Source organism: Scyliorhinus canicula, chromosome 26, assembly GCF_902713615.1.
Source record: "Scyliorhinus canicula chromosome 26, sScyCan1.1, whole genome shotgun sequence".
Taxonomy (NCBI): domain Eukaryota; kingdom Metazoa; phylum Chordata; class Chondrichthyes; order Carcharhiniformes; family Scyliorhinidae; genus Scyliorhinus; species Scyliorhinus canicula.
The window spans coordinates 4,312,428-4,337,936 of NC_052171.1; the positions used below are offsets into that span (position 1 = coordinate 4,312,428).

At 44.4% G+C, this 25,509-nt stretch overlaps 2 protein-coding genes across 3 annotated transcripts in view; one reads left to right on the forward strand and one right to left on the reverse strand.

Moving 5' to 3' along the window:
• Positions 1-134: 134 nt before the first annotated feature.
• On the reverse strand, positions 135-10,333 carry tm2d2 (TM2 domain containing 2). The gene is made up of 4 exons (XM_038785272.1): positions 10,027-10,333; positions 8,036-8,123; positions 7,421-7,536; positions 135-1,003 (listed from the first exon to the last, which is right to left on the reverse strand). The coding sequence occupies exons 1-4, from the start codon at positions 10,239-10,241 to the stop codon at positions 790-792; spliced, it is 633 nt and encodes a 210-aa protein (XP_038641200.1). The 5' UTR covers positions 10,242-10,333; the 3' UTR covers positions 135-789.
• Positions 10,334-16,519: 6,186 nt separating this feature from the next.
• Positions 16,520-25,509, forward strand: part of LOC119957303 (disintegrin and metalloproteinase domain-containing protein 9-like) — a 143,600-nt gene continuing 134,610 nt past the window's right edge. The window contains exon 1 of one of the 2 annotated variants that reach the window (XM_038785155.1): positions 16,520-16,900. In XM_038785155.1, the coding sequence (XP_038641083.1) occupies positions 16,819-16,900 (82 nt within the window). In that variant the 5' untranslated portion in view covers positions 16,520-16,818. The remainder of the gene's footprint in view (positions 16,901-25,509) is intronic. The other variant, XM_038785156.1, reaches the window with a different exon arrangement.

Genomic DNA, 25,509 nt, shown 5'->3' on the forward strand with positions numbered 1-25,509 from the left:
TACTTTGTTAATCTTACTACAATCCAGCCTTATCTGTTCAAAGTGCCCTATATTCCCAGGTCAAACCTGCTGTGACAAGCTGAAATGCAATACTGACCAAAATAGAAGCATTTTTCACACAATGACACATTCAGTACATGTTTTTAAAAGTTTTTTATTGGCCATATTTCACCTGCTAATCGTTGAGACACAATGTGCTCTCTGACGGCTTTACGTTAAATAGTACACACTGGAATTTCTCCATTCTGGATTGAAAACAATCATTTTGTACAACTTAGTTTGCCTTTCAACTGGATTATAATTTCCTGAAATATTTTGTATGGTGTGCATATTTAATTCCACCGCCATCTAAACTTCAATCTTTCAAGTTCCAGATTGTGTTTGCATGGTTTATTAAAGTGCTGTGAAGTAACAGGTGAAGACAATTCAACCAGGTTTCAAGTGTAGTACAATTTCCAACTTCAATGCTTCAGAATGTCTAGTTTGGGGAGTGCAAACTTGATTTTCATAAGGCAAATTAAACATAAAATCAGGATAACATGATTCCAAAATGTATATTTACAGACAATAAAAATGATACACAAGCTATTTCAGCCCGAGACATTATAATCTTACATATACCCATAGGGATAGATCAAACGCGAGCAATGTGCCAGGATTCAATGTGTCCAAATAAACAGCAAATAAGTCCAGGGCAAGGCATAAACAGGATCATGTTGTGCTTTGTCCTTTCCCACGCCCCTCAGCAAACCCAAAAAAGGCTTCACAGAATTCAGTTGAAGTGCATCTTCAGTAATAAGTGCACCAGTTACTGCCATCACTGGGCATCAGGCCTCCTGTGATGAGCAGTATTAAATCCACAAACCACCAGATCCCGAGACCGCCAAGTGTCAGCAGTTTTCCCACTGCAGTGCCAGTGTGCGCCAGGCAAAATCTATCGACACCGAAGCACCCCAGGAAAAAGGAATATAGCAAAGTTGTTACAAAATAGTGTCCCGTGTACCTGCAAAATACATATTTAAGAGGGCTTAGTTAAAAAAAACAGAACATGTTCAAGATACGCCATCAGATTGAATTATTTTGAGTCCAGGAAAGATAAATCCTTTTGTAATAAAAACAGAAATTGTGGACTGAGAAAGTTATCCTTTCTTCAGCTCTGTAAAAAGCTAGACATCTAACAAGTGTTAAGTACTGCAGCTGGAAAGAGGTGTAGGGGCAAACAAAGGAAACACGGCAAAGGTAGATGGTGGAAGTATTAACAAAGATAGGGCTGAACTCCATATTCAGTCTGGAAAGCTGTAAAGTACCTAATCGAAGGATGAGATGTCGTTCCCTTAACGAGCTTCCTTGAGTATGGGAGGCTGAGGCTATAGAGATCAGATTAGAGTGATGCAGAGTTATGTAAAGGATTTGATCCTCATTTCCAAAATAATGCAACCAACATGCAGATAGGAGAAGCAAGCTGGTATCAATTTGAGGCACGGATAAAGGATTTAAGGAAAATATTGGAATTCAATTCCCACGGTTTGCTCTACTACAGGGCTTGCTGCTCGAGTGAAGGCCTCAAAAAGCTATTTGGTTCAATGTGATTCACTGAATGTGGTACAAACAGATTTTATGTGCCACACTATTTTGAATCTGGTGCAGATCAGGTAACTCTCCAATTTCTTTTGAATCTGCAACATTCAAGAAGTGCATTCCAGACACTTCCTAACAAAGGTTTTACTTTGTATAGTTGGTCCTTCTTTTGTCATTCACCTTAAATCTCTGGCTTCTGGTTCTTAACTCTTCAGCCAAGGCAACAGTTTCTCCCGATCTACTCTCTCAGGATGCCATCATTCTGAACACCTCCATCAAGTCTGCTCCCAGCCCAACGAGAACAAGCCCCAGCCTATCAACATAACTGAAGGTCCTCAACCTTGGAATATTTTTTATGAATCCTGCTGTTATCTAATGCCTTCATATTCTTCCAAAAGCATGTTGCACAGAATTGGACACAGTAGTCCAATTGAGGCTGAACCAGGTTTTATACGGGTTCATCATAATTTCCTTGCTTTCTCACTCCATGCCACTATTTATAAGGATCCCATCTGCCTTTTGAATCACTTTCTCAATCTGTCCTGCAGTTCACAATATTTCCAAGTGTTATGTCATCAGCAAATCTGAAAATGGTGCCCTGGAAACCAACTTGATACATAACAAGAAAATCGGGGGTCTGAATACCAAGCCTTGGGAAATCACACTACTTCCTCCCGTCCAAATACTTTGTCAACAAGCCTGTATGAAACTTTTATCAAATACCTTTTGGAGGTCCTTGCACATCACATTACGATCATCAATGCTCTTTGGAACCTCACCTAAAGACGCTGGCTAATTAGTTAATTTCGCTTAACAAATCTGCGCTAGCTTTCCCAAATTAATCCAAATTTTCCAGAGTATCAATTTTGTTCCAAATTACTGTTTCTGAAAGATTTTCCCATCAGCAAGATTACACCGACTGGCTCAGTCATAGAGGTTTACAGTTTGAAAACAGGCCCTTGGGCCCAACTTGTCTACGTCACCAAGTTTTTAACCACTAAGCTAGTCCCAATTGCCCACATTTGATCCATATCTCTCTATACCTATCTTACTCATGTAACTCTCTAAATACTTTTTAAAAGACAAAATTGGATCTGCCTCCACGAGTGCCTCTGGCAGCTCGTTCCAGACACTCGCCACTGAGAACAAATTGCCTCTCTGGACTCTTTGGTATTTCTCCCCCTGAATCTATGCCCTCTAGTTTTAGACTCCTCTATCTTTGGGAGATGTTGACTATTCACCTTATCTATGTGCCTCATTTTATAGACCTCTACAAGTTCACCCCCAAGCCTCCTACACTCCAGGGAAAAAAGTCCCAATCGATCCAGCCTCTCCTTATAACTCAAACCATCTAATCCCAGTAGCTCCCCAGTAAATCTTTTTGCACTCTTTCTAGTTTAATAATATCCTTTCTCTAATAGGGTGACCAGAACTACGTACAGTATTCCAAGTGTAGCCTTACTAATGTCTTGTACATAGTCAACAAGATGTCCCAACTCCTGCAGTCAAAGTTCTGACCAGTGAAACAAAGCGTGCCGAACACATTCTTCACCATCCATCTTGCAGTTCCTGGGCTTATCTTACACTCTTTCTTCAACAAGGCCACAATGTTTGTAATTCTCCAGTCCTCTGGTACCGTGGATTGAAAGATTTGGACCGTCGAATCTGTAATTTTCACCATTACTTCTGACAGTATCATTGGATGCTTCACATCTGGGCCTGGTGACTTGTACAGCAAGTCTATCTAATGCCTCCTCTCATCAATTTTAACCCACCCAGTATCTTAACTTCTTCTTCTACTGTGGCTAAGAAAACATCTTCCTTGGTGACGACAAATGCAAAGAAAATTTGAATTTGAGCTGCTACAGCTGACAACACTCCCTGCACTTCATTGTCAAGTCCACAAGAAACACCTCAGGAGTTCCCATGTAGAATATGATGTGCATGCCATGGGTCTGACCTGCCCGGACATGTTTCTATTTCTTAGATTATTAGATTTATAATTTCAATAATGCTCACCAATAAGCGTCTCCTGTGTTAACGTTACTTTATTTTGTAGGAGGTTAACCAAAATGTCTTTACTTGGCTATTATCTAAAAACCTAGGTTCAAATTTACTAAAATATTTCCACATCTTCACTTTATGATCTCATACTTAATTTTAACTTTATCCTGTAGATCAGCATAATTAATTAAGCACTGACTTCAATTACATGGAAAATTATCAACTTGGCTTTAGTTTTTATATTAATTCATCGTTTTGGTCTCTTATCTGAGGAAGGATGTTCTTGCTTCCGAGGCAATGCACAGAAGGTTTACCAGACTGATTTCTGGGCTGGCAGGACTGATAGATGAGGAGAGATTGAGTCGGTTATGATTATATTCGCTGGAGTTCAGAAGAATGAGGGGGATCTCACAGAAACCTATAAAATTCTAATTGGGCTAGACAGGGTAGATGCAAGAAGCATGTTCCCGATGGTGGGTTTGTCGATAATCATGGGGCCACAGTCAGAGGAAATGGGGTAGATCATTTTGGACAGAAATGAAAAGACATTTCTTCACCAGTGTGTGGTTGGCCTCTGGAAGTCGTTACTACAGAAATCAGTTGACGCCAAAATATTGTATGTTTTCAGCAAGCAGTTAGATGTAACACTTGTGGCAAAGGGGATCAAAGGATATGGGGAGCCTGACAGGCAATTGAGTTAAGATAATCAGTCATGATCAGAATGAAGGCAGAGCAGCCTTGAAGGGCCGAACGGCCTCCTCCTGTTCCTATTTTCTGTTTCTCTGTCAGACAGACTTCAAAAGCTTGCAAATATACTTACCCACATGGATTCTTGTCCTTGACATCACTTTGCGATTTTATTTTTTCTCCTCTCCTATTCAATTGCAGATTCAGATGAAATAGACATGTCTGCTCCTGGCCCATGCCGTGTCACTCCAATTCCGTTACAGGTTCCTTCATTATGCCCTTCTCTTCTTTGATCCATTTCATGTCATCCCCCTCCACTATCTCATTGCTTACCAACCTGCTCTTTGCCACTTCTCTCCTCATCAGCCTGCTCCTAGCCTCAACTCTCTGCTCCCGACCCATTCCTGGCTGAACCTTGCCCCACTCCTGACCAGGTTCATACTGCTCTGCTTGAACAGATCTGAACATCATCTTCAGGTTAAAGTAGTTTGCAACACATGTATATGTGAAAAATTTGCCATTTAGTTTGTCTACATTAACAAAAAGCAGCTTATTTTTGAACCACGAAATATCGTTGAGAGAGCGGTGGAAGTGGAGAAGAGATGCCTGTTATTTGATGGAGCGATCTCCTTGGCGAGGGCTCACCTTCAGTCCTTGGAAATCCTGTTACATCAGGTGGCATTTATCCTGACAGGACTCAGAGAGAAGGGGTCAGACAGGGAGAGTGTCTGCCCTTCCTCTTCGGAGAATCCCTGACCGATTGGAAGAGTTGACTGCCATGCTTTTGCAAGTTCAATTTCAAGGCTGGACATTTCAGGTTCAACGGCGGAGCACATCATTTACGGTCTTCGGACCCTGCGGTCGATCGGAGACCCCGATCACTGTTATGTTGTCTTGACCTCCATGCTTGTCGTGCTAGGTTGGAGGTGGCTGGATGCATCAAGCCGTCCCCTCCTGCTGGGACGTAGGTAATTACTGCCTGAGCATCGGGACAAAGGTATGGTGGAGGTGAAGTGCTCCATTCGATTAAACCTTTGAGTCCTAAATGTTGCTCACTGAGCTTATCATGGCTTTGGCCTTTCCAAGCACCATAAATAGTGGTATTATCTTCAGTTCATCAATTATCTTGAACTTTATTTCCTCGTCATTATGTTGATGATTTCATGTTTGTCTTTTTTCTGACAAGAGTGTATAACATACGAGCTTGGAGGCGAGTTGCCTATTTTCTGTTTTGGCATAAAGCATATGATTTGTGACATGTGATTTATGCATAATCTTGCCCTTTTTTATGTGATGTAATCCTTGCATTTAAGACACCCCTTACCTTATTTATAGAGATGAGGAGAGCCATGGTGTGTGGCAAGGTAAAATAAGTCAATTGATTGAGGAAAGCACCCAGTTGGGGCAATCTGTAGGGGCAGCAGGGTAGCATGGTGGTTAGCATAAATGCTTCACAGCTCCAGGGTCCCAGGTTCGATTCCTGGCTGAGTCACTGTCTGTGTGGAGTCTGCACGTCCTTCCCGTGTGCGTGGGTTTCCTCCGGGTGCTCCGGTTTCCTCCCACAGTCCAAAGATGTGCGGGTTAGGTGGATTGGCCATGCTAAATTGCCCGTAGTGTCCTAATAAAAGTAAGGTTATGTGGGGGTTGTTGGGTTACGGGTATAGGGTGGATACGTGGGTTTTAGTAGGGTGATCATGGCTCGGCACAACATTGAGGGCCGAAGGGCCTGTTCTGTGCTGTACTGTTCTATGTTCTATGTATCGGATTTTTTAATTTTCTATTCTTATTGATTTTAGTGGAGAGAATCCATACTTATCTCCCATGAAAGTCCAGACAGATCACGTACCCAAGAGTGGGCTGGGTTCCTTTCTTTGTTGCTGGTGTCTCTGGAGTTGATAAGAGTAGGGGAAAAAGTGTGGTGATGCGGGCCTGGGTATCCTGGCTTGATTTGTTGGTAGTGAGAGTCTGTATGCTATAGATCAGCATTGTTGGGGGCCTTCTTCAGTTTGAGAGTAGGCTAGATGGAGAGATCAGTGCCCTTCTCCAGACCTTTCCCAGTCTGGACGATTGTTGTTCTCCTTGGTGATGGGATCTCCTCGTTTAAGAAAAATGCGATTTTCCTAGTGTTGGTGCAGTGCCTTGGATGCAGTACGAGTGGATCTGGGCCAATGCTCCCTTATATTTGGGATTCTCTCTCTTCTCCAGGATATCTGGATAGGCTGAGTGAGGTTTGAATGAGCAGCATTTTCCCTTGTCTTGTGGTGAGGAGCGTGCACCAGGGGATCATGGGCTCATGATTGTGTCCTGGTCTCTTTTATCCTGAGACCCACTGCTCCTGGGGCTTTTACTTTTAAAAATCCTGTCTTGGTTAATGCTTTGGGAGGCGCTGGCCACATTTCCGATAATCTGAATATATTGTCTCAAAATTCGCTGATCCGCTCTGTATTAATATGTGGAATGATGATCGTTCTGTACGGTGCCAGATTTGGGGGTTTTGTTGTGTTCGGTGTTTATATATAAAATGTCCTTTTAGGACTAGTGTCCTCATTAATTTTTTCTGTCATTTCTTATTTCTGTTATTGTGGGTTAAATAATCCGTGACTGGCTCCTGCAAGGGCACAGACAAGTCTGATATCACAGAGAGGGGAGGACGTCACACTATTTTATTGGTGCCTCTGGTGTGACTGGAGTTGAGGAAAATATGTCTGGTGTGCACCCGAATATGGTGCGAAGATCTCATCCCCAATTCTTGTGGTTGTTGCTAGCAATCATCACGTGGGAAGGTGTGCACCATTTTGACATGTTTTCATGGCCTTATCCTCCACTCCCTGTACTTTAGTGATGCATACGGAGGCAACAAGTCAAGTGCAATGATTGCACTGAGCCAACTGTATCGATGTTCTTCTGTCCTCCTCTTGTATATACGTATGTATGCCGAGAAATTGTTGCTGTTCTGTACCAATTTTTTGGTTTTGCTGCGTTGTTTGTTAAAAAGGAAAAACTTCAATAAAAATACATATTTTTTAATTAACACCTATCAATGGCTGATCCAACCCACCTTTTCGATTTAATTGTGAAAATTGGAAATATTAAACTGCCATTCAAAGCTAACAGATAAATTCAAAGTCAGTCAACCAAATTAAATTCTTACTTGATGCACGGCACATTTCCTCGGAGGAAAGTGCGTGACCCTGCACACTGGATATCCTTTAATGCAGAACATCGTACTGGTGTGTGCTCCACTTCATTGTAAGCTTGCCCACCAAACTGTTGATCAAAGACAAAGTTAATGAAACCATTTAACATCAGGACCTTCGCATCCAATTAACAGCAAACATAAAATCCCTCAGTGAGATTAGGTCACTGAATCCCTCCAATGCCATTCATTCGACAAACAACTCCCATCTCCACAGGATTTTCTAGCATTTTTGATACACCATAAACTAAGTGCAAGTTTCTTGGTGTTAGCTGCAGCCTTGCTCACCAAGGTGACATTTTACATTTTAACTTGCTCACCTCCAACTGAATTGTGTAGCTTTGTGACATTCCAAATAAAATCAATTATTTATTACATCACAAGTTCCTTAGATTCAGTTTTGAAGTTCAAACTGCAGCTTGAGAGACTGTCTAATTTCAAGATCATAGAATCATGGATGTCTGATTACTAATTCCTCTAAGCATTGAAAGCACTGAAACTGCCTCATTGTTGTACAATACTGTACACTTTATAATAAAAATTTGAAACAGAAAATTACATTTTCCTTACTTTTACACAACCATATCCTTGCTCTTGGGAGGCAGTCACATTTCCAAAAAGGTCCACTGGGTCATCGCACTGAACAAATTCATCTGGCCTGCAACAAACAATACAAAATATATAAAGATAATTATTATAATACATTAAGTCCAATATAAAATTTAAAGTATAATCGTTTAACAAACCAATTTCACAAAGATATATGATGCCTGTTTGAAGTAAAAGCAGTCTTACTTTTGTTCCCATGAAGAGTCTACACCTTGTATGCCAACTTTAAAACATCCTCGGTTCTTTGGATTTTTACATGTTGGTACTCCAACCAAGCATAAATGATTTGCCAAGGATACACGGGTTAATCTTCCAGGCAGAAATCCTGAACACAAGTTTAAGAAGGCAGGTAGAAATAACTCGGTGTTTGAATGTTCTTAAAGATCCTGAACTGTTTTGTGAGTGGTGCAATTGCTTGGGCTTCTAGGGGAAGAGGGGAAAATAGAAGCTCTCTGCTTATATTTTGTGGGATGAGGAAAGACAGCAAGAATGTTGTAGGAAAAGATAACCAGAATTAATGTTTAGAGAAGGGAGGTATAAACAGGGCCCCATTGTGACTCAGAATGGGGAAGAAAAGACTTCAGCAAATGTTTTGGGTTGAGGTTTACAATGAGAATGAGAACATAAGATTCTGTCCCCTGCTTGGAAAATAAAGTGCTTAAAGCCATTCAGGGATAGATAGACAAATCAAAAGCAATAACATCACACTTGGATGAATTTTTATAGAGACAAAATTCAAAAAATAGAAATGTTGTTAAATTTTAGTTATATTACACTGGGGTACTATTTACCATTTTAGTCTCCAGAGGAGAGTGTCTCAGGGAAGATCGAACAGGTTGGTGCTTAGGGCAGCACAGTGGTTAGCATTGCTTTCTTACGGCACCGAGCACTCGGGTTCAATCCCGACTCCAAGTCACTGTCCGTGTGGAGTTTGCACATTCTCCCCATGTCTGCGTGGGTCCCACCCCCAACCCAAAAATGTGCAGTGTAGGTGAATGGGCCTTGCTAAATTGTCCCTTAATTGGAAGAAAAAAAAGAATTGGGTACTCTGCTCTTCTTCAGAAGGTAAAAGTGAGTTTTTTCAGATTGAGGTGAAAGGGGGAAATACAAAGGGCTCTACAACATAGATGCAAAGGTGATGTTTTATGTTATGGGGTGGAGGGAAAATAAGTGGGCGTCCCGACAAATTTCTTCCCTGCACACAGCCTGTCAGGTGAATGGGCGGTAAGGAGCAGATTGTCATGCAGACACTTACATCTAGAACATAGAACAGTACAGCACAGAACAGGCCCTTCGGCCCTCAATGTTGTGCCGAGCCATGATCACCCTACTCAAACCCACGTATCCACCCTACACCCCTAACCCAACAACCCCCCCTTTAATCTTACTTTTTTTATTAGGACACTACGGGCAATTTAGCATGGCCAATCCACCTAACCCGCACATCTTTGGACTGTGGGAGGAAACCGGAGCACCCGGAGGAAACCCACGCACACACGGGGGAGGACGTGCAGACTCCGCACAGACAGTGACCCAGCCGGGAACCGAACCTGGGACCCTGGAGCTGTGAAGCATTTATGCTAACCACCATGCTACCCTGCTGCCCCTGTGAGAGGACATTGCCTTTCTTTTGTCCCTCAATCTGCATCTGGGCTTGAATTCCATATTTTATGTACAGGCCGAGTAGAAACACTTCTCGCGAATTGCCCGTTAGATTTGATGAAATGAAAGTGGTTTACCGTCACAAGTAGGCTTCAAATAAAGCTACTGTGAAAAGCCCCTTTATTGATGACAATGAGGAACATGCTCAGTCTCAGGATGTCCTGAGAGGAAGGTAGATGGGTTATGACAGAAAGGATTGCAGGAAATTGGTGGGGTATAAATATAAAAGCAGATTGTTGTACAGACGGTCGGGCCGCAAACACAGAGGGAAGAGATGGCGAGGGACTTACAAAAAGCTACAGAGGACCAACGGGGAAAGCGAGTCGCGGTACTCGAGTTGCTCCGTCTCCTCCGCCTCGGGGGCCGTCGCTTGCTGCTGCTGCGAGCCGTTCGCCGTCAGGTTCTGGGACAACGAACCGGCCGCCAGGCACTGCAGCAACACGGCAGCAGCCAGCAGCACCAGCTGGCCGCCCAGAAGCAGGTGACCGGGCGACACAGCCCACATCGTTGCGCGCTGCGTGGGCCCTCTTCAGGCCCGGCCGGCTTTCCAACGGACAACAGCCACAGCCGCCATTCCCGCCACAACGCACGATGATTGACGTGCGGCTTTGTCCAATCAGCTTGCCCGCATTCCTAACCACGTGGCTGCGTCATGCCTCCTGGCAGACGGAACCAGTTTTCCTCCGTCCAATCAGGTAGCCGTCTTCCCTGCCCCACCCATAGCCGAATAATTGACGGTCAGCCCTATCCAATCGGGTAGCTGTTCTCTCCGTCCCACCCACGGCCGAATTAATGTTCAATGGTATCCAATCAGGTGGCTGTTTTCTCCGTCCCACCCACAACCCAATGATTGATGTTGATCTTTATCCAATCAGATAGCTGTTTCCCCGCTCCCCACACAACTCAATGATTGACGTTCGACCATATCCAATCAGATAGCTGTTCTCTCCGTCCCACCCATAGCCTAATGATTGACGTTCATCTCTATCCAATCAGGTAGCGGCCTTCCCCTTTTTCTCGAGCCACACAAGGCAGACCAATGATTGACGTCCACAGTTGGCCAATAGGCTCGGTGCAGTACCACGTGTTCGGAGCTCGCCTCCAAGCCAGTGGCTGGGTCAAAAGCGAGTCAGTGCTTGAGTTTTCACAGCCTGCACAGAGGCCCTTCAGCCCATCGTGTTCAGGCCGGCTGTCAAGCTTCTATTTACTCTCATGCTGGAGCACTCGCCCAAGAGCACTGTGGGAGCACCTACACGGCATGATCTTGCAGCAGTTCTAAATAAATAATCTTCATTATTGACACAAGTCGGCTTACATTAACACTGCAATGAAGTTACCTTGAAAATTCCCTAGTCCCCACACAAGAAGGCGGCTCACCACAACCTTCTTAGGGCAGCACGGTAGCATGGTGGTTAGCATAAATGCTTCACAGCTCCAGGGTCCCAGGTTCGATTCCCGGCTGGGTCACTGTCTGTGCGGAGTCTGCACGTCCTCCCCGTGTGTGCGTGGGTTTCCTCCGGGTGCTCCGGTTTCCTCCCACAGTCCAAAGATGTGCGGGTTAGGTGGATTGGCCATGCTAAATTGCCCATAGTGTCCTAAAAAAGTAAAGTTAAGGGGGGGGGGGGGTTGGGTTACGGGTATAGGGTGGATACGTGGGTTTGAGTAGGGTGATCATTGCTCGGCACAACATCGAGGGCCGAAGGGCCTGTTCTGTGCTGTTCTATGTTCTATGTAGGGGCACTAAGGGCTGAGTAATAATGGCTGACAGTGATGGAATGGCAACATAGTTTCAAGTCATGATGGTGTGTGAGGGGAATTTGCAGTTCTACCCTTGTCCTTCTAGGTTGTAGAGGTTGTGGGTTTGAAAGGTCTGTTGAAAGAGCATTGGTGAATTGCTGCCGAGTGTCTTGTAGATGGCGCACACTGCTGCTGCTGGGCATTGGCAGTGGATTCATTGTATGTTTGAGGTGCTGGATGAGCTGTTCTGTCCTGTATGGTGTTGAACTTCTTGAGCGTTGTTGAGCCATGTCCTGGTGGCCCATCCCATTCGGGCGTGGCTAGTTCTTCATTGCCTCGCATGTTTGCCATCACCTCAATTGCCCTCTCCAGACTTTTACTGATTCTGCCGTCTTTTCGGCTCGTCAGGTTGTTGCCTGGCATTCCTCATTCGTTGTGGTGGTGTTGCGGGGGAGGGGAGGGCTTTTTTTCCTGGGTTTAGCGGTCTATTTTTGGACTGAGTACCTAATTTAAGATTTCCAGGAGGAGAGCCACCTTTCATGCCCGTCACATCCCCGTCACCGGACATCCAGGACCAATCATTCTTATCAGGTATAAAAATCAGAGGGCGGCATGTGGCGCAGTGGATAGCACTGGGACTGCAGCGCTGAGGACCCGGATTTGAATCCCGGCCCTGGGTCACTGTCCGTGTGGAGTTTGCACATAACAATAATAATAATTGCTTATTGTCACAAGTAGGCTTCAATGAAGTTACTGTGAAAAGCCCGAGTTGTCACATTCCAGCGCTTGTTCGGGGAGGCTGGTATGGGAATTGAATTTGCGCTGCTGGCCTTGTTCTGCATTGCAGGCCAGCTGTTTAGCCCACTGTGCTAAACCAGCCCTGCAGAGCCTTCCTGCATTACTTCAGTACCTACCCTCCTCTCTCTTGAAGATGATCATTACCTGGCACTTGTGTGGCACAAATGTTACTTGCCACTTGTCAGACCAAGTCCCCAGGTCTTGCTGTGTTTGGACACGGACTCCTTCAGTTTCTGAGCAGCTATAAATGATGCTCAGCATTGTGCAATCATATGCAAACCCCCACTTCTGACCTTAGGTGGAAGAAAGATCATTGCTGAAGCAGCTGAAGATGGTTGGGCATGGGACATGACCCCGAGAAATCACTGCAGTGATGTCTTGGAACTGAGATGACTGACCTTCCTTCGTGCTCGGTACGACTCCAACCAGCATAGAGTTCCCCCCACATTTCCCACTGACTCCAGTTTTGCTCAGGCTCTTTGGTGACATATTCCATTAAATGCTGTCTTAATGCTTTAGGGCTGGTTTAGCTCAGTGGGCTAGACAGCTGATTTGTAATGCAGTACAAGGCCAGCAGCACGGGTCCAATTCCCGCCAGCTGAGAATTCGGAATTCTCCCTCTGTGTACCCGAACAGGTGCCGGCATGTGGTGACTAGGGGCTTTTCACAGTAACTTCATTGCAGTGTTAATGCAAGTCTACTTGTGACAATAAAAATATTATTATTATTAATGTCAAAGGCAGTCACTCTCACCTCACGTCTTGTGTTCAGTTCTTTTTGTCCATGTTTGAACCTAAGCTGCAATGAGGTCAAGAGCTGTGGCCCTGGCTGAACCTAAACTGAGCATTAGAGAGCAGGTTTTTGCGGAGAAAGTGCCGCCTGATAGCATCATTGGTGACTTTTTCGATTAGTTGACTGCTGATCAAGAATAAGATGATGAGGCGATAAATGGCCAGGCTGGATTTTTGTCTGATTGGACATAGCTGGTCAATTCTCCACATTGTCGGATAGATGTCAATGTTGTAACAACTTGGCTCAGGCCATGGTAAATTCTGCAGCACAAGTCTTCAGTACTATTGTCAGGCCCCATAGCCTTTGAAGTGTCCAGCGTCTTCAGCTATTCATGGGCATTTCATATATTACATGGATTGAATCGAATTGGCTGAAGACTGGCATGTGTGATGTTGAGGACCTCGAGAGGAGGCCAAAATGGACCACACACTCAACACTTCTGATTGACAATTGTTGCAACCTTATCCTTTGCAAGTGATGTGCTGGGCTCCCCTATTATTGGGATGGGGATATTTGTGGAGCCTCATCCTCCAGTTAGTGGTTTCATTGTCCACTACCATTCACAACTGGATGTGGCAGAATTGCAGAGCTTAAGTCTAATTCATTGGTTGTTGAATCGCTGCATATGTTGTTTGGCATGCAAGTAGCTCTGTGTTGTAGCTTCCCCAGGATGACACTTTTTTAGGTATGGTGATAAATGGTGGGATTGCATATGTCCTGCTTTTGTTAACAAGACATACCAGGTGAATTTTCTCACTCCTTTGGGTTGATGGCAGTGTTGCAGCTCAAATAGCTTGGCCAGAGGCTCTGAATAAAAATATAAAGGTTGCAAATACCTAGCAGGCCCATCAACATCTGAACAACATAATACATGAACATTTCTCATTGAGATTCTTTGTCGGACCAAAGATAAAAGAGGCAAACATCAGCAGAAGGCTGTCCAAAACACGAAGGTGGGGAGAAGGGGCAATAAACAAATCACTGTTCACATATGACATGAGATTTTCCGCTCTGCGACTAAATGTGGAGATTGGTGGGGCGGTTTGCCCTGCCAGACTGTCCACTTTTTATTTCATTGGGTGGAATTTTCCACTCAGTGCACTGACTGTTGGCTGAGATGAGAAAACTGCATGCAGCTCTCCAGATACACAATTAGGTTTTCTCCAGATAATCCTGCACAAAAAAACTGGAGGCATGATAGCACATTTATAAAGAGGGTCGGATCTTGACAAATGGTCCTTTGTACATTTGGGCCCAAGCCCCAGCGGTTCTCTGAAAAATGCATAACGTGAGTTAAGGTGCCCAAATCCTACAATCGGCATTTGGGCCTCACATGTCTGAGGAGCCTTGTTCTTCATATCTTGAAGCGGAAATGATCAGGGTTCCCTTCAATTGTCTAAATGTCCAGTACTTTAATCCTACCACAACCTCTCAGATCCTTCCCCTGGTGATTTTTTTCCAAGGTTATTTTTCAATTTTGTCATTGCATCAGCTGTTGAAATGATGCTGCCTTGCTTTTACTATGAGATGAAGTTCCAACACTCCCAAGACCCTCCTATTGTCCAAGAGGCCTTATGCACAGCAATCTATCAATACCCGCAAGCAACCCCCCCCCCCCCCCCCCCCCCATTGTCCCCTCTACCGAGACCTTTGAGTCTTACTAGTTCCCCATTTACAGGCTGCAGTTACCTCCCTTAAATGTGACTGTGCTAACTGCTGCCCATACCAAGCGCCAACGCCCAGGATCAAAATGTGTAAGGGTCTGATTGACCAAACCCTGCTGTGGATGATCAGCACAGATAAGTCCTCCCTCTCCTTGGACTGGAACCAAGACATGCTTGGCACAACCCCAGGACTGCTTTTGCTTTCAGGCCCGACAATATGGTGTGCACTGTTCCAGGACCGCCTCAGACTTATCCCCCCTTTAATCACCCCTCCCGCATTGCCCATCCCACCCGCCGCAACCAGGTTTGTGTCTCTGTCCACCCTTTCCTTCCCTCACAGGGGCTGTCGCCCCACTCCAGTCATGAGTTTCCATCCAGCCCTCCTCTTGCGTCTGGCCCTCAGTCAAACATGTGACTTCCAGCCTTTCCCGAACCTGAAGTTTATGGTAGTATTCCAATAGATCCCTTCTGCACTATTGCCCTACATAAATGCAAGTTCTCATCCAGTGTGGAAGAGGCGGCGAGCGAGGACTACATTCCCATGAACCTGCTCCTGGGTTTGCCATCAACAGGTCCACATAGTGGGAAATTAGCGGGGGTGGGGGATCCTCTGGCCTGACTGTCTACCCCTCTTCCACAGCTACATTCATGGCTGGGATCTCACTATTCAATCTGAGGACTCTAGGATCAGGCAGGTTTAACACACACAAAAACGAACCAAAGTGCCACAGTATCGGTTAGCATTAGAAATGAAAATTTCAAACATTCAACAGGAAACGCCTCAGATATCATATGAGATTAGTTTACTTATCAAAAAAACATGGTCCAGTGTTTATTGTCATCATAATTTTATCTGTAAGAGAAAGGCAACCATATATTGCTATTTATACTCGCATATATGAATATTCTCATATTAAGCCTTCTAAATGCTTAAAATCTGAATTCAGAAACAATAATATCAGAACAAAACATTCACACTTCATAAATATAGTTTTCTTATTTTTGTAGGTGCTTCAAACTTTGTCCACAAATTTCCATAGCTCCTCAATTAAGGTAATAATAATTTTTATTATTGTCACAAGTAGGCTTACACTGCAATGAAGTTACTGTGAAAAGCCCCCAGTCATCACACTCCGGCGCCTGTTCGGGTACACAGAGGGAGGATTCAGAATGTCCAATTCACCTAACAGCACGTCTTTCGGGACTTGCGTGAGGAAACCGGAGCACCCGGAGGAAACCCACGGAGACACGGGGAGAGCGGGCGAACTGCGCACAGACAGCGACCCACACCGGGAATCAACCTGGGACGCTGGCCCTGTGAAGCAACAGTGCTACCTGGTCTCAATGCACACAAGTTTGACCCTTTATCAAGATGCCTGGGAAGCAAACATCCTTCCATTTAATACCAAAATAATCTTCAGTTTTATGTTCAATATGTGAAATGTTCGTCAATTTTCAATTCGTCAATTTAATTGTCCAATAAGCTATTAAAACTCTTTGGCCCCGAAAGTTGCTATTTCCTCAACTTTGTGTTTTCTCTGATGCATTGAATTTCAATTCTGTGCTGCAAACCTCTCTGGTCAGAGGGGAACCTTCGTACGCTTCAGTAAATGTGACGTTTCTGAGCTGGAACAAAGTGGGTGTGCCCTGGAATTGTGTGTGTCATTGAAGTGTGCGGTGTGAAAGGTTGGGAATCACTGCATTCAAGTAAAAGCTGACAGGAGTGCTGTGCGTTCCGCCAGCGAGCCAGAGCAGGGGGCGCAGTTGAATCAGATTTTTGTGTGTGTGTAATGAGCGCATGCGTTGGTCGAGCAGCCGTCCGGGATTATGAATGGATGATTAGAGCGGAGCCGCAGTTGGAGCTGCAGCACCGAAACACTCCTTGAAAAGTCAATTTTTTGACTGTGTGCATGTTCTGTTTAGACTGCAGGATAAACTCGATAGCAGCTTTAAATCCCTCGCCTTGCTTTTAACTGCAGTGAAGGGGGAAGATGTATTGCTCATTGGCCTATTGAAGCAAACAACAACGCCTGGGATCCCTCACCATTGCTGATAACACTGCCTCGGGTTTGGACGGACTCAAGTTCGAACATGGCTGGAAGTTTAAAGAAATATTCCGCTGCCTTTGTGTTCTCTTTCCCTGCACTCCTCTGCCTAACGATAGCGAAGATAGGTGAGTTCCTGGGAAAAGAACAAAGCTCAGCAGCCTCCGGAAATAGCATCGCTCTCCCTCGGGGTTTGCTGAAGCTTTATCTCAGGGTGTGTTTTTATCAACAGGGCGGCTGTCAATTTCCCCATACTGTTATTTTACTTTCCACTGGAGTCATTTCAAGTGGCGATTATTGCAATACTTAGCTGGAGTTTAAACATTCCAGCTTTTGTGGGGAGTGGGGGCGGAAACATTTTGCTCAGTACAGTAGTTAAGTTGTGCTTGATTTCCGACTGACCTTAATCCTCTCTGCTTGGGCCGTTCATTGGAGCAGCTTTTGGAGGAAGTGTCCTCAGGTGAGGCTACATTGCTTCTCCCCGATTTACCGTGTGAGCTGCAATGAAACGAGAAACTTCTACTCCTGCACCTTTCAATGACCAAGGTGGATCTGTGGATCGCTCTGAGCTGCAAGCAGTTGATTCATGTGGGCAGAAGGGGAAACAACATCGATATTCCATCTTTCTTAGTTAACTTTTGTTAACATGGCCTGACTGATCTGGTGGCAGTTCAAATCGAAGTGCTGGTTTCCACTCTCGTGGTTTTAATTCTTCCACATGATGACTCATCGGTGTAGTTAGTTTTTGCAGAAATGGCCCCCAGTACATGCTGTTAAATCGATCCATATTGGCTGCTTGTAGGATAACATTGATCCTGTGCACACCTCTAGTCTCCCATTAACTGATCCCATATTCTTGTTTGAATGAGGAAATGGGAGCTGGAAACACAAGGGAAACTGGAGCAGGATTGGGAATATGATCTTTAAAAAATAATTGATTATATCTGAAAAGGATTGTGGATGAAACTTTAAAAAAACATACGTTGAGATTGTTTTGATGTAATCAAGAAAGGTGAAAGTTGGTTTCTCCCATTGTCCTTTTAATTTAATGGAGATGAAACGAAATCAAGTGTGATTCATTAAGCCCAAAGAAAGTTCCCAGATTCTTAAGATGCTGTGGACCTGACCGTGGCAGTTATCCTTTTTTGTGTCCTGGCTGTATTTTAGGGGTGTGACTGTCATCACCAAAAATTCATTGCCCAACTATGTGTATAATAAGACTTTTCTTTTTTAAAAAAATGTCTTGATTGGACCTACAATACAATTGGACGTGTTGAATTACAGGATTTATGCAAGGAAATTATAAACTCTGCTTAAACGTGAGTTTTGGCAGACTTCTGTTTAATAGAGTGAATGTGTTGCTTTATCTGAAGGTTAGGTTTTGTCCACTTGAAAATTACAATTTGTTGAAGTTAGTTTTTGTTTTTAAGAGTGGAATATTTGCCAGGAAAATCCTTTGCATAAATAAAAATCAGCCAGTGAATGCTAGCATATGCCAATATTTTGCTGAGTATTTTGATTTAATATTTTTGACAAGGGTGAACTGTTTGAAGTGTGGGTATTATATCAGTATTTATATTGGGAAGATAGAAAGAAAGGAATGGGGCTAAACCACTTAAGCCTGGTCTGTAATTTTACTAGATTAAGGCTCATCCATTCTCCGCTCAAGTCAACCCACCTTGATCCACATCCCGAGTCATTTGTAAGATAGCCTCTGGGCAGGACCGAGACAGATTCTCATTCTGTAATAAATGTAAAAACAAAAATCAATTTGTTGTGGTTGGTTGTGTGAGACAGAGATAAACTTATTTTATTGTTGTAATTGACTACACTCAAAAGTTATTTGGTTATGTGTGGGGTGCCTTGAGCACAGGAAAGGTTTTCATACATATCTGTTGCTTCATTCTTCATTCCTATGCCAAGTTTCGAGGTAATATTTTGTTAATATTCTTGATTTAAATGGTGGTGCAGTGATTAGCACTGCTGCATCACGGCGCCAAGGACCCGGGTTCAATCAGCCCTGGGACACTGTCCGCATGGAGTTTGCAGCTACTCCGTGTGTCTGCGTAGGTCTTGCCTACGTAGTTTGACTGGGGAAGTCTCTGGAGAGTTAATGTGCTTTGCAACTTGCAGAGATCATTTGTTTTTCAGCTTGGGGAGAGAAGGTCATTGAAAAAGAATGTAAAATGCAAATTTAAGGATACAGATGAAAGGTTTGAGATCAGCTTATTCCGGGCTCTGCACATCGCAAAATATTTGGGAAGGACAAGCCTCACGGTAGCATGGTGGTTAGCATCAATGCTTCACAGCTCCAGGGTCCCAGGTTCGATTCCTGGCTGGGTCACTGTCTGTGTGGAGTCTGCACGTCCTTCCCGTGTGTGCGTGGGTTTCCTCCGGGTGCTCCGGTTTCCTCCCACAGTCCAAAGATGTGCGGGTTAGGTGGATTGGCCATGCTAAATTGCCCGTAGTGTAAGGTTAATGGGAGTATTGTTGGGTTACGGGTATATGGGTTACGTGGGTTTAAGTAGGGTGATCATTGCTCGGCACAACATCGAGGGCCGAAGGGCCTGTTCTGTGCTGTACTGTTCTATGTTCTAAGCTCACAATATCACTGGCTGAAGACATTGGCAGAACACATGAACCCACAAATAGGCAGAGGTTGCTGACTACCCAAATGGCTAACTTTCAATTCAAGGAAAAAGATACAGAATTGATACATTGAAACAGCTACAAAAGAATGCACTCCATGCAGACAGAAAGATGTGCAAGACACGTGGAGCACTATGGAAATGTCCTATGTATGGATCAAACTGCAGTGTTTGTGGAAAGCCAAATCACTGGGAAAAGGTGTGCAGAACAAAGAAAGAAGATGGTAAAAGTGCTATCCGAGAAAGGGTTTAGCTATTTCAGTAAGCTCAGGGAAGGTGGTAAAAGAGGGGGAGGGGTGGCATTGTAAGTCAAGGACAGTATTACGGTGGCAGAAAGGAAGTTTGATGAAGACTCGTCTACTGAGGTAGTATGGGCTGAGGTTAGAAACAGGAAAGGAGAGGTCACCCTGTTCGGGGTTTTCTATAGGCCTCTGAAAAGTTCCAGAGATGCAGAGGAAAGGATTGCAAAGATGATTCTGGATAGGAGCAAAAGCAACAGGGTAGTTGTTATGGGGGACTTTAACTTTCCAAATATTGACTGGAAATGCTATAGTTCAAGTACTTTAGATGGGTCCGTTTTTGACTAATGTGTGCAGGAGGGTTTCCTGACACAGTATGTAGATAGGCCAATGAGAGGCGAGGCTGTATTGGATTTGGTACTGGGTAATGAACCAGGACAGGTGTTAGATTTGGAGGTAGGTGAGCACTTGGGTGATAGTGACCACAATTTGATTACGTTTACTTTAGTGATGGAAAGGGATAGGTATATACCGCAGGGCAAGAGTTATATCTGGGGGAAAGGCAATTATGATGCGATGAGGCAAGACTTAGGATGCATGGGATGGAGAGGAAAACTGCAGGGGATGGGCACAATGGAAATGTGGAGCTTGTTCAAGGAACAGCTACTGCTTGTCCTCGATAAGTATGTACCTGTCAGGCAGGAAGGAAGTGTTCGAGCGAGGGAACTGTGATTTACTACAACAGTTGAAACGCTTGTCAAGAGGAAGAAGGAGGCTTATGTAAAGATGAGACGTGAAGGTTCAGTTAGGGCACTCGAGAGTTACAAGTTAGCTAGGAAGGACCTAAAGAGAGCGCTAAGAAGAACCAGGAGGGGATATGAGAAGTCTTTGGCAGGTAGGATCAAGAATAACCCTAAAGCTTTTCTATAGATATGTCCAGAATAAAAGAATGACTAGGGTAAGAGTAGGGCCAGTCAAAGACAGCAGTGGGAAGTTGTGCGTGGAGTCCGAGGAGATAGGAGAGGTGCTAATTGAATATTTTTCATCTGTATTCACGCAGGAAAAAGACAATGTTGTCGAGGAGAATACTGAGATACAGGCTACTAGACTAGAAGGGCTTGAGGTTCATAAGGAGGAGGTGTTAGCAATTCTGGAAAGTGTGAAAATAGATAAGTACTCTGGGCCGGATGGGATAAATCCCAAGATTCTCTGGGAAGCTAGGGAGGAGATTGCTGAGCCTTTGGCTTTGATCTTTAAGTCATCTTTGTCTACAGGAATAGTGCCAGAGGACTGGAGGATAGCAAATGCTGTCCCCTTGTTCAAGAAGGGGAGTAGAGACAACCCCGGTAACTATAGACCAGTGAACCTTACTTCTGTTGTGGGCAAAGTCTTGGAAAGGTTTATAAGAGATGGGATGTATAATCATCTGGACAGGAATAATTTAATTAGAGATAGTCAACACGGTTTTGTGAAGGGTAGGTCGTGCCTCACATACCTTATTGAGTTCTTTGAAAAGGTGACCAAACAGGTGGATGAGGGTAAAGCAGTTGATGTGGTGTATATGGATTTCAGTAAAGTGTTGATAAGGTTCCCCACGGTAGGCTATTGCAGAAAATACGGAGGCATGGGATTCAGGGTGATTTAACAGTTTGGATCAGAAATTGGCTAGCTGGAAGAAGACAAAGGGTGGTGGTTGATAGGAAATGTTAAGACTGGAGTCCAGTTACTAGTGGTGTACCACAAGGATCTGTTTTGGGGCCACTGCTGTTTGTCATTTTTATAAATGACCTGGAGGAGGGCGTAGAAGCATGGGTGAGTAAATTTGCAGATGACACTAAAGTCGGTGGAGTTGTGGACAGTGTGGAAGGATGTTACAGGTTACAGAGGGACATAGATAAGCTGCAGAGCTGGGCTGAGTGGTGGCAAATGGAGTTTAATGCAGAAAAGTGTGAGGTTATTCATTTTGGAAGGAATAACAGGAAGACAGAGTACTGGGATAATGGGAAGATTCTTGGTAGTGTGGATGAGCAGAGAGATCTTGGTGTCCATGTGTATGAATCCCTGAAAGTTGCCACCCAGGTTGAGAGGGTTGTTAAGAAGGCATATGGTGTGTTAGCTTTTATTGGTAGAGGGATTGAGTTTCAGAGCCATGAGGTCATGTTGCGGCTGTAAAAAATCGGTGTGGCCGCATTTCGAGTATTGAGTGCAGTTCTGGTCGCTGCATTATAGGAAGGATGTGGAAGCATTGGAAAGGGTGCAGAGGAGATTTACCAGAATGCTGTCTGGTATGGAGGGAAGATCTTATGAGGGAAGGCTGAGGGACTTAAGGCTGTTTTCGTTAGAGAGAAGATGGTTAAGAGGTGACTTCATTGAGGCATACAAGATGATCAGAGGATTAGATAGGGTGGACAGTGAGAGCCTTATTCCTCGGATGGTGATGTCCAGCACGAGGGGACATAGCTTTAAATTGAGGGGAGATAGATATAGGACAGATGTCAGAGGTAGGTTCATTACTCAGAGAGCAGTAAGGGCGTAGAATGCCCTGCCTGTAACTGTAGTGGACTTGGCAACACTAAGGGCATTCAAATGGTCATTGGATAGACATATGGATGATAAGGGAATAGTGTAAATGGGCTTTTAGAGTGGTTTCACAGGTCGGCGCAACATGAAGGGCCTGTACTGCGCTGTTATGTTCTATGTTCTAGAGTAAATGAGAAGTAAAAGAAACCAAAACATCAATATGCAGGAAGATGACAATGAATTGGACAACACAATTGACTTCGGAACCATACAACTGTGAAATGACTGGACGCAATCACTTCCAGAGGAAAGATGTCTGTACAGCTATTCTCACTTTGTCAGGATTATTCCTTTGAGAAGTAACTGAATACCTCTATTCACACAGGAATCTCTTCTAAGTCACCACTGTCTCTGTAGTTGATCATTTCTAAATCGGCAATGGATATGGTTGTGGCTAAAAATAATTCAAAGCACATCAGCCAAGTCTAAATTTAAATCCAGACGACCATAGGTCACAGCTCAGTTTGAATGAGAAATCTCTCCCCAGTATACCCACAAACAATTTGAACACCATCCTGTTTTGGAAGTCTCTTTCCTCATTTCAGTTCTATTTTTTTCCACTTCCTCTCCCCATGTGTAATTTTTCTGTGGTTGAAACTGCATGCATCACCTGGTTGAGGTCCTCTGGCAGGGCTACTCGAGAGAGTGAATTTCTGACTGAATGCAACCCAGGAGCCACTCCATTTTCGACAGGCAACCCCTGGCATTGTAGGTGTGATCTGAAGGGTGTATGCAACTCCCAGCAGCAATGGCCCTCTGTTCCTGCTCTGCCCCTGTCATTGGAACCTTAAAAGTTTGTATGAGGAATTGTTAAGACTTGTGAAATCAGATCTCAGAATTAATTGATTCTTTCACGGGATGTGGGTTGGTGCAAGGCCATTATTTGTTTATATCCCTAATTGTCCCTTTGAATTGGATGGCTTGCCAGGCTATTTCAGAGGGCAGTTAAGAATCAATCCTATTGCTGTGGGTGTGCAGTCACACAGGCTAGACCAGTTAATGATGGTGGATTTCTCTCCCCAAAGGGCATTAGTGAATCATAGGTTTTTATGATAATCAATTATAGTTTGATGGTCACCCTTACTTTAAAAAAAATATATATTTTAAATAAACTTTCAAAATTTTATTTTATCTTTTTAAATATTTTTCTTCACACCCCCCCAACAATAAGAAACAAAAAAACTCTCTTCTCCCCCCCCACTTTTGGAATTCTGCTTCTGCTTATATATTAATTTTCCCCGATGGCTGCCACCTCTGGGTCAACCCTACCATTGACCCTCTTTAAGGCAAACTTTATTTTCTCACGACTGAGAAATCATGTCACTAACCCAGGTCTCTGCACTTGGGGGCTTCGAGTCCCTCCACATTAATAAGAGCTAGCGGCTAGTTTAGCACAGTGGGCTAAATAGCTGGCTTGCAATGCAGAAGAATGCCAGCAGCACGGGTTCAATTCCCGTACTGGCCTCCCCGAACAGGTGCCGGAATGTGGCGACTAGGGGCTTTTCACAGTAACCTCATTGAAGCCTACTTGTGACAAGTGATTATTATTACTATTATTATTATCCGTCTCCTGACTACCAGGGAGGCAAAGGCCAAGCCGACGGCCTCTTTCGCTCCCTGAACTCCCAGCTCTTTCGACACTCCAAAGGTCACCACCTCCATACTTGGAACCACACTTGTTTTGAGTACAGTGGACATTGCCTGAATGAAACCCTGCCAAAACCCTCTAAGCTTCGGGCATGCCCAAAACATGTGGACATGATTTGCTGGACTTCCCGTGCACCTCGCACACCTGTCCTCGACCCCAAAAAGCGTGCTCATCCGGGCCACCGTCATGTGTGCCTGGACGTCTACCTTGAATTGTATTAGGCTAAGCCTGGCACATGATGAGCAGGCATTAACCCTGCTTCGGGCATCCGCCCACAGACCCGACTCTCTATCTCCTCCTAGCTCGTCCTCCCACTTGCCCTTAAGCTCCTCACCGGAGTTTCCTCCGATTCCAAAAGTTCCTGGTAAATATCTGAAACCATCCCCTCTCCCACCCAAGTACTGGAGACGACTCTATCCTGTATCCCCCGTGGTGGCAGCAGTGGGAAGGCCTTCTCAAGAAGCCTCACACCTGCAGATACCTGAACCCATTCCCTACTGGCAATTCAAATTTATCCTCCAAGGCTTTCAAGCCAGGGAAGGGTCCCGTCTATAAATAGGTCCCTCATCCTAATTCCATAAGACCATAAGACATAGGAGTGGAAGTAAGGCCATTCGGCCCATCGAGTCCACTCCGCCATTCAATCATGGCTGATGGGCATTTCAACTCCACCTCCCAGCATTCTCCCCATAGCCCTTAATTCCTCGCGACATAAGACCATAAGACATAGGAGTGGAAGTAAGGCCATTCGGCCCATCGTTCCTGCCCTTTGCCATCTCCAGAGCACACCATCCAGCCTACCCGGTACAAACTGATAATTATTATAAATCGGGGTCCAAACCAAAGCTCCCTCCACTCTCTTATCTCCTCCATTGCCCCCAGACTCTCAGAGCCGCCACCACCACCGGACTTGTGGAGTATCAGGTTGGGTAGTATGGCAGAGGTGCAAATTATTTATGATCTCATTGAATGGCTCGAAGAGCCAAATGGCCTACTCGCGTCCCTATAATTAGTAGAACTATTTGAGTTGATTTCTGGGTTTGCCAAAAGAAAATCACTAAGAATTCCTGTTCCTGATTGCTATCCAGTAACCACAGACTGAGGTGCATAGCACTGGATAGGAGACAAGGATAGGATTGAGTTTAGATGTGATGCTTGGTTACAACTGATAGTCTCCTAATGTTTCTGTTAACCCAACATCAAACATTTATCCCTCACTATCATCTCAAGCAATCTGGCTGAAAAAAATGTTGTTGTGTTTTCAATTACTAGGCATAGGTTTAAGGTGCAAGGGGCAAGGTTTAGAGGAGATGTACGAGGCAAGTTTTTTTACACAGAGAGTAGTGGGTGCCTGGAACTCGCTGCCGGAGGAGGTGGTGGAAGCCGGGACGATAGTGACGTTTAAGGGGCACCTTGACAAATACATGAATAGGATGGGAATAGAGAAATACGGACCCCGGAAGTGTCGAAGATTTTAGTTCAGATGGGCAGCATGGCTTGGAGGGCCGAAGGGCCTGTTCCTGTGCTGTTCTTTTATTTTGTTCTTTGTGTTAAGAATTGGGGAAAATTAAGATTTAAGAAATGAAATTGGGATAAAATAAAAAGGGAAATTAATAAAGGCA